Genomic DNA, 9,153 nt, shown 5'->3' with positions numbered 1-9,153 from the left:
TAGTATATCTATTTCATGAACAATATCTACCTGTATGCCTTTCATTCTTCTGCTGAACACAAAAGAAGATATTTTGAAGAACATCGGAAACTAAAAAACATAGGAGCCTATTGACCTGCATTGGACAAAAACACTTTTGTCAAAATACTATGTTTTATGTTCCACAGAAGAAAGGCATTCAGGTTTGGAATGACATGAGGGGGAGCAAATAATGACAATATTATTATTATTATTTTTATTGATCCACTGCCACTGAACCACTTTAAAGATTTTGTGTCAGTATTAAGAAGATAAGTAGAGATATAACTATTGTCCTTGCATTCCTGTAATGTAGAGCAATGAAGAGTAAATAAGTGTCAGACTGTCACCTCAAATAAATCAATAAATCAAACTCCACATATGGTAAATGCACTTGGTGTGAGAAGGAAGAAGGAAGTAAACCAGTTGCCCCGCCTACGACTCCCTCAGTGATGCTTAGCAGAGTGAGGATGAGGGACGATATAAAGCACGGCTGCTCCATCCAGTCAGTACAACACACTCTGAGCCTTGAGTCCAGAAACAGAGAGCCTGAGACCGGTCACCAGGTGAGAAATGCAAAAATTATCTTTAAATGCATGACTTATTTATCAATTTAATTGAAAAAAAAAAAAAAAAATAGTATCATGACACTCTATGATGTTGATAGCAAATGAAAAGAATTTAGAGTAAATAATTGTTACATTTAATAGACACTTCTTATTCTAGACTGATTTTTTTCCCCAGAATGAATTGTTAATATAATTTTTTCTTAAAATGTAACATTTTAAAACAATACATTTTGTTTAAAAATAGCAAATGTCTACACTGTATAAATAGCATTTTTTTTATAGAAAAAATAATTTAAAATAGTTTTTAAAAAGTTATTTTTATTTAAGTTAATTTATCATATATATATTTTTTTTTCTCAAATGTAGAGGAATTTATCTTAATTTTTTTTTTTTAAATACACAAAACAGAGCAATTTTCGTAAACATAATATCTATTTATGTTCACTCTCTAAATATCTCAATTTGTGTTTCAGAGATGAATCTTACCAATTTTCTTTTTGTGTTGGGGTGCTGTTGTGCCCTTTCAATGGGTGGTAAGTTTACAAATCATGCCATCAAAAATCAAACTGCTAATAAACAATGATATAGAATAAAATCACATCAAACCACCTGTGTTAAAAATATTTCTGGTGCAAGAAATGTAGTCTTGTTCTCTTTAGTCATTTAAGCTATAGACCTGGTGTGACATTCGTCGTCTAGATATTATATTTCATGACTACATGTATAACTTACTGCACATTGCTGTATTTTGTAAAGTTAAGTAAATAAATAAATAAATAGCAGCTTTCACTAAAATTAGTCATCATGAGCCTTTCTAGGGCCTTATCATGATGTAATAGCCTTTTCCTTTTTAGCAGAACAAGAAAGTCCCGGGAGACGTTTCATTCTAGATTCAATTGAGGAAGCCAAGAAAATTGTAGATGATGCTTACAAATATTCTCGTGATGAGTGAGTAAAATTTTAAAATTGTTGCTCAATATTCCTGTGCCATTATCAGTCATTGATCTATTTTATTTTTTATCAATCTCCCCACTTTCAGGAGTTTAGCAAGGGTGCGCAGAGATGTCATCAAGCCTTCCGACAAGCTACGTCTGCTGAAACAGCCAGCTCGAAAGACACGAGAGGCTGTGAGAGCCGCAGACTACATGGGGCAAACACTCAGACTGATCAGTGAGAAAGCTCATCATGTACACAAGAGGTCCATCAATGCTACAGGTTCGAGAACAAAAAACTTTGTTAAACTTGCAAAGCTCAAAAAAGATCCATCACTGACTGATGTTCCTTGCTTTAAACTATCATTATATGTTTTCCCCTAGATCTACTCACTCAAGACGAGCTCAACACGATTACACGTCTGACAGGCTGTGCTGCTCAACTCCAGCCCCCTTCTTGTAGGACCACACCCAACATAAACAAGTATCGAACTGCCAACAATGTCTGCAACAACAGGTCTGTCTTGCCCTCCTTATTCAGAGTAGTCTTAATCAAAGACTCAGTGTTTGCCTTGCTAAACAACTAAATGTATCATTCACAGGAGGAACCCCCTTCTTGGTGCATCCAACACCCCTTTTGCCCGATGGTTGCCTGCTGTCTATGAGGATGGCATCTCCCAGGCCATAGGGTGGGATCCCAACAAATTGCACAATGGTGCAGCGCTGCCTCTGGTATGATGGAGATGATTATGAATAGTTTACTGAATTATACTTCTCAATCAATTAGGCCACCAATCAGTTAACAATGTCTGAATTCTGTCTACCTTATTGATTCCAGGTCAGACTGGTTTCCAATCGTATTCTAAGCACTGCAGATGCCGACGTAGAGAGTGATCGTGACTTCACCTTCCTGCTTACCATCTTTGGGCAATGGGTTGACCACGATCTGACTTTTACGCCCAGCTCACCAAGCATTAGGTCCTTCAGCAGTGGCCTCAACTGTGATGAGAGCTGTGAGCGCTCTGAACCCTGCTTCCCAATTCCGGTTAGTCAAAGATTGTCCATCTGTCAAAGATTGTCCCACTATTGTTGTTTTATAAAAAACTATTGTTCATGCTATATTTATTGTCAAAACACAGGCTCCTCCAGGAGATCAACGCCTGCGTCCTGACTCCTGTCTCCCTTTCTTCCGTTCATCACCGGCCTGTGGTTCTGGGAACACCGCCTATATCTTTGGTGGGGTCCCCAAAGTTCGGGAACAGATCAACTCTCTAACAGCTTTCCTAGATGCTGGACAGGTTTATGGAGCAGAGGATGGGCTAGCAAAGGAACTGCGAGACCTGACCAATGATGGCGGTCTTCTGCGTGTCAACGATCAGTTCCAGGACAATGGACGAGAGCACCTGCCCTTTTCCAGTGTAAAAAGTAACATATGTGCCACACGTGGGATAACCCTTAATGACACCACCCTAACAGAGGTGCCTTGCTTCATTGCAGGTCAGTAACTTTTTAATTCTTAGAAAATCTTTATCTTCAAACCTTCATTTGCAAGTATCGGGCATAGTTTTCATTGGTAAATCCATCATCTAAAATGTATGGTATTTGCACAACTCCATGTGGCAAATGCTAATGAACTCTTGATGTGTGCAGGGGATGTTCGTGTTGTTGAGAACATTGCTCTTACCTCATTACACGCACTTTTCTTGAGAGAGCACAATAGATTGGCGCGTGCCTTCCATGTGCTCAATCCTACCTGGAGTAGTGAAACCCGCTATCAAGAGGCAAGAAAAATTGTGGGTGCCTACAACCAGGTAAAGACATTTAATGAAAAGTGTATTAATACAAGTACAGTTACATACGGAGTACAACAGATATTTATGATCAACCTCTCCTTTCTCTTTTAGATCTTGGTGATTAAGGAATACTTGCCGATAATTGTGGGTCCTGATGCTTATAATAGACACCTTGGACAATATCCAGGTTACAATGAAAATGTGGATCCTACCATTGCAAACGTCTTTGCCACTGCAGCTTTCCGTTTTGCCCACCTGGCCATCCAACCCATCATATCTCGTCTTGATGAAAATTACCAGAACCATCCTCAATTTCCAGGTGTGCCCCTCTTTGAGGCCTTCTTCTCGCCATGGAGGGTGATATTCGAGGGTGAGTTTGTGAGGCTTGTTACAGCATACATACAGAGACCTAAATCTGTCTTCTTTCAATCTTACTTTATTTCTGCTTTGCTTTTTGCTTAGGGGGCATCGATCCTCTGCTCCGTGGATTGATTGGTCGGCCAGCAAAACTGAGTACACAGGACCACATGATGGTGGATGCTCTTAGAGAAAGACTGTTTGCCTTTACAGCCCACATTGCTTTGGACTTGGCCGCCCTCAATATGCAAAGAAGCCGTGAACACGCTATACCAGGTAAATATTCTGGACTTACAACATGCACACCAAGTCTTGGAATCCTTTAAACTGAACCACTTGAAGCCAACTCAACTTCATGCTGCATTATCACTGAATGTGTTTTTGAGAAGACTTAACGGTATCCATCGGTTGTTCCTCAAAAGGCTATAATGCATGGCGTCGGTTCTGTGGACTGTCTGCACCTCGGACTGAGCAAGAATTGGCTGTGGTGATGAACAACACTGAATTGGCTCACAAGCTGATTGAGCTTTATGGCACCCCTGAGAACATTGACATTTGGTTGGGAGGTGTTGCTGAGCCTTTTGTTCCTGGTGGTCGTGTTGGTTCTCTTTTTGCCTGCCTTATCTCTACACAGTTCCAGCACATTCGCGAGGGTGACAGGTAAAGATTTATGTGTATTTAGTCCAGGGGTGTCCAATCCCTCTCCTGGAGGGCCACTATCCTCCTCCAACCCTTATTAAATACACCTGAACCTGCTAATCAAGGTATTCAGGAAACTTCCAGGTAAATGCACTGTTGCCTCCAGGAGCAAGATTGGACACCCCTGATTTAGTCAATGAGACTAGAATGTGTTTAGGAGGTGTTAACACCAGGTGTCACGTTGTGTTCAGGTTATGGTGGGAGAACAAAGGAGTGTTTACCACCAAACAAAAAGCATCACTGGCCTCTATGTCGCTGGCCCGCATCATCTGTGACAACACTGGAATCGGCAGAGTTCCCAGAGATCCTTTCCGCTTCACCAGTTCAGACAATTTCGTTAACTGTGGGGATATCCCCGCCTTAGACCTCAACCCTTGGATTGAAACTGGTAAAGCACCATAGTATAAGAGCTCTTAAATGCTTATGTGCTATTGTATGTGGTCATACATGAATCTTCTTCCTCTGACTGCAAATTTCTGCCTAAGCTTCTTACTACCTTTTCTATGTGCTTGTAGAGTGCCTAATTTATGGTAGTATAGGCACATACAAGGTATTGGAGATATTTTATAATCCGTTTGCATGGTCACCATGGTTTGGTTCACCTGTGATTTGGTATTTGGCCTTCCAGGTAACGGTGGCATCAGCATATCAGACATTGGAAATGAGGTTAGACAAGTGTTTATTCTTCTAATTGCAAGAAAAAAGAGCGAGTGATGATTTTGTGCACATGATTTATTAGCTTAAATGGCAATTAATTCACTTGCACAACCTCTAAACTGGACACGGCTTGAGTAGTTTCTTCTTTGCAGTACACTGGACTGGTGCAGTGACATAAATTAATACATTTGGATGTCACAACTGTCAAGCAATGTTTTAGGACTGTACATGAACTGCACCAAACCTTTGTAAGCTGTGTAGTCCTTTCTTCCTTTTGCATGCTTCAAGGAATTTTGCTTGGGTTAGGGGCCTCTTTTGCATTTTAAACTGTGATTTATTTTACTTTAATGCAAACAGTTTGGCTTAAATAACATCTATGCATTAACCCTCAGATACAGAGTCCTTCCAAGGACCTCCAGGACCCAGAGGATCTACAGGGGAACCTGGTAAGCAAGCCATAGATAAAACTATCTAAATCAAAATATTTATTCAACAAAGCCGCCAAACTCACACATTTTTTTAATTTTTAAGCCAGATAACAGAACTAACCGACAGAGCAGAGATTTTTTTATCGTTTTCTCTAATATTTAATTTCCCCAGGTCCACGAGGTGTAGCAGGCCCATCTGGACCTCCAGGACCACCAGGACCCCCAGGACCCCCCATTAATACTACAGGACAACATTCTGCCTTCTTTGCTTTTGTTGGCACCACCCTTCCTGCCTCTGCTAAAGTGATTGTGTTCAGTCGGGTCCTTTACAATGGACAGAACCATTATAACCAGAAATCAGGGATTTTCCTCAGCCAGATTCCTGGCGTATATGAATTCCAGTTCTCATGCATAGGAACCCGGACTTTGGGGACAGTGACCTTAAGGAAAAATGGTGCTGTACAGCTAACTGCTGAAACAATCAACCTTAATACGCGATCATTAGCTGAAGGAAAGGTGATACTGAACCTACAGATAGGAGACCGTGTGTGGATAGAGGCTTCCCGGAGTACAAATTTTGGCAGTTCCAGCTATTTCTCTGGCCATATTCTCTTCCCTGTTTGAGACCATTACTTATAATGCATTACAATTTTCCTTGTATGCAGCTGTTGTTTTTATTTATTATAAATGCTGTGCAACAAATGGAAATGTCCAGCCAATAAGAATAACCCAAAAAAGCCTATAAAATGCAAATTGTATATCTGCTACTTTTCCATTGTCTTTTAAAACACTGATTTATTTCTTACTGTAATCTCTAAAGTTCAGTTATACTTAGTGTTTGAATTTTGTATTGTTTAAAGCTAAACGATTCATAATTTAGGAACATTGACGTACCTGCTAAGGCACTGTATGTTGGTAAATGTTGTGTTTGGTTTTGTTGTCTGATTGCAGCAAAAATATTCTGTAGTCCATTCTGTGACAGTTATTTATGTGTATGCTTTTAGCAAAGTGTAATAGACAAATAAAGTCAAAAACTTTATATATTAATTCATAATCTGGCTTGTTCTACTTTCTAAATGGGGGGGGAGTATGGTCACGTTTCCGCATAGCATTTGGTTTTGTTACCTTTGTTACCTTGCAACCGTTGGTGACGCAGAGGGTCCAGAAGAACGGCATAATTTTCTGTATGTTTTTTGGTATTTAAATTACCTCTTCGTAAAATAATCTTAAGAAGCACGCTATAATGACCGGGCATTCATTATAGCGCGTGTCCCCTTAAAGGACAAGTTCGGTATTTTACACTTAAAGCCCTGTTTTCAGATCGTTTCTGGTGATATAGAACGGTTAAAGGGGACCTATTATGCAAAATTCACTTTTGAATGGTGTTTGGACATAAATGTGTGTGTACACAACCACCCTGCAGTGATAAAAATCCACTAACTCCTTTTTTTTAAATCCCCATAAATCATAAGCAGTGTCTCCCAACGACCAGAATGCGGTTTTCAGAATGAGACACACTAAAACGGTGCGTTTTTCTCAGCCCCGAAAAGTGGCGATTTAAACATGCTGTAAAAATTTATCTGTGGGGTATTTTGAGATAAAACTTCACATACACACTCTGGGGACATCAGAGAATTTTACATCTTGTGAAAAGGCATAATAGGTCCCCTTTAAGATTGAAATTTGGACACATGCTGCTGGCCTGAGAATTTTCGGTTTCTGTGGTTGCAGAACTTTGGGGCACTCCTCAATCCCACCGACATGTCTTCCATTGAGGAAGCAGTGGCAGAGGGCTCGGAGGTGGACTCGTGCATCACCCAAGCTGAAGTCACCGAGGTAGTCAAGAAGCTCCTCGGTGGCAAGGCACCAGGGGGTGGATGAGATCCTCAAGTCTCTGGATGTTGTGGGGCTGTCTTGGTTGACACGCCTCTGCAACATCGACCTTTGGGCTGGCAGACCGGGGTGGTGGTCCCTCTTTTTAAGAAGGGGGACCGGAGGGTGTGTTTGTGTTCCAGCTACAGGGGGATCACACTTCATCCTCCCCGGGAAAGTCTATGCCAGGGTACTGGAGAGGAGAATTCGGTCGATAGTAGAACCTCGGATTCAGGAGGAACAGTGCGGTTTTCGCCCCGGTTGTGGAACACTGTGTGACACTGCCACAGTAAAGCCTTGCACAATGCTCACTTAAGTTAAAACAATATATATGTATATATATTGTATACTGTGTGTATGTTGAATTTTGAGCATTTGCCTATGCCTTTTGTTGGTAGGAGAATAAGGGGGACTTTTGTTGGACTCTTATTATGATGAGCCTGGGGGGCGGCCATTTTGAATGGGGCCGGTTCATATGTGCATGCTCTGGTCTGGGAGAGACATGGTGGATTATACTCTGGGGATTTTTTCCAGCTGGAGGATAACCTGTTTTTTGTGGGGCCCTGAACCAGTGGATTCATACTTTTTCTCTTTTTGGGGACATTGTTTTCATCAGGACTTTAAATTGCCTACCTACCCCAAAGCGGAAAAGGACTGAGACAGGACTGTTGAGTATTATCTGTGTTTGTTATATTTTGTTTGCACGGATTAACTACTCTTGAACTTTCCCAACATGGACTATTTTGTTTGAGTTTTATACACAGACTCAACAGATTTATGTTTTGTTTGCGTGTCCCTTACAAGTGTCTAAGTTGCCTTTATATTTCATTACCATATTCTTGGGAACTTTGCTGTCTTTGCAATCACGCTGTTTTGTGTGCCGTGTTTTTGATAAAAGGTGAAAGGAAACAATAATCAACTCCCTTTGTTATAATGATTCAATCCTTTTATGAATTTGAAGTTGTTATAGATGGTGGCCCGTACGGGGACGATTATTGTGAGAAATTGTATACAAATTGATATTGTACCTTTTATATTTGCAAAACTGTCTGTCTGTAAATCACGGATAACCCATCAGATGATGTTTGTGGGCAGGCTGTGACTGGTGAGGGGGAAGAGTGTCCAGAGGCCCCTCCTTATCAACCTCCCCCTGGGGTCTCATATAGAGAACCATTGCCAGTAATAGAATTAAGTTCCATGATGAGTGATATGTATATTGATGGCCAGGCTGAAGGAAGTGAAGAGGATGAACCCCCACTGTTGAAATCGAGGGGAGGAATGTTTGAACAACTTCAAATTAAAATAACCAAACTCTCTTCAACCCTTCAGGCTTTGCAGACAGAGGTGCAAACACTCAAAAGTGATTTCATGGCCAGTAACGATAGCATTGTTAACCGGGAGGCCTGTTTTAGGGATGCTATGGATCAACGTTTCGAGGCACTGGAAAGGGGAATGAATAGATCTTTGAACCACTTAGAGACAGAGATGGTGAATTGTCTTAAGCGACGTGATGAGCACTGGAAAAAAGAAATGTCACGAGTAAAGTCGACCAGTACCCCAGTATCGCCCCACCCTTTCATGCATAGTTTTTCAGATCCAGGACATCTTCCCTCTGTGATTCCTTCTCCGACGACACCTAAGCCTCCTATCAACCTAGAGTTTCCTACTTTCGGTCAAAATCGTGAAACCTGTGATGTTTTGGAGTTCATTGAAAAGTGTGAAATCTTCCTGTCACTCAGACCACTCACAGATGTGGAACTGCTAGCCACAATCAATGCAGTGCTAACAGGTCCTGCAAGGAGTTGGTGGGCAGCTGAAAAGTTAAAGA

General features: G+C 41.0%; 1 protein-coding gene across 3 annotated transcripts; it reads left to right on the top strand.

Moving 5' to 3' along the window:
• Positions 1 to 506: 506 nt before the first annotated feature.
• Positions 507 to 6,500, top strand: LOC306991529 (eosinophil peroxidase-like). 3 transcript variants are annotated; one of them, XM_079599467.1, is made up of 16 exons: positions 507 to 584; positions 1,061 to 1,120; positions 1,442 to 1,535; positions 1,627 to 1,802; positions 1,904 to 2,036; positions 2,122 to 2,251; positions 2,358 to 2,564; positions 2,659 to 3,016; positions 3,170 to 3,330; positions 3,424 to 3,682; positions 3,775 to 3,945; positions 4,092 to 4,329; positions 4,560 to 4,756; positions 4,997 to 5,034; positions 5,418 to 5,471; positions 5,626 to 5,781. In XM_079599467.1, exons 2-16 carry the CDS (start codon positions 1,063 to 1,065, stop codon positions 5,638 to 5,640), a joined length of 2,289 nt encoding a protein of 762 aa, XP_079455593.1. In that variant the 5' UTR covers positions 507 to 584; positions 1,061 to 1,062; the 3' UTR covers positions 5,641 to 5,781. The 3 variants fall into 3 exon arrangements, with proteins under 3 accessions (XP_079455593.1, XP_079455591.1, XP_079455592.1); XM_079599465.1 differs by lacking the exon at positions 4,997 to 5,034 and having other exon boundaries at positions 5,626 to 6,500; XM_079599466.1 differs by lacking the exon at positions 4,997 to 5,034 and having other exon boundaries at positions 545 to 584; positions 1,445 to 1,535; positions 5,626 to 6,500.
• Positions 6,501 to 9,153: the final 2,653 nt, after the last annotated feature.

This window comes from Phoxinus phoxinus, assembly GCF_949152265.1.
Source record: "Phoxinus phoxinus genome assembly, chromosome: 23".
In the NCBI taxonomy this organism is placed as follows: Eukaryota; Metazoa; Chordata; class Actinopteri; order Cypriniformes; family Leuciscidae; genus Phoxinus; species Phoxinus phoxinus.
The sequence above is the reverse complement of the archived record's forward strand: the minus strand, read 5'-3'. Positions and strand labels throughout refer to the sequence as shown.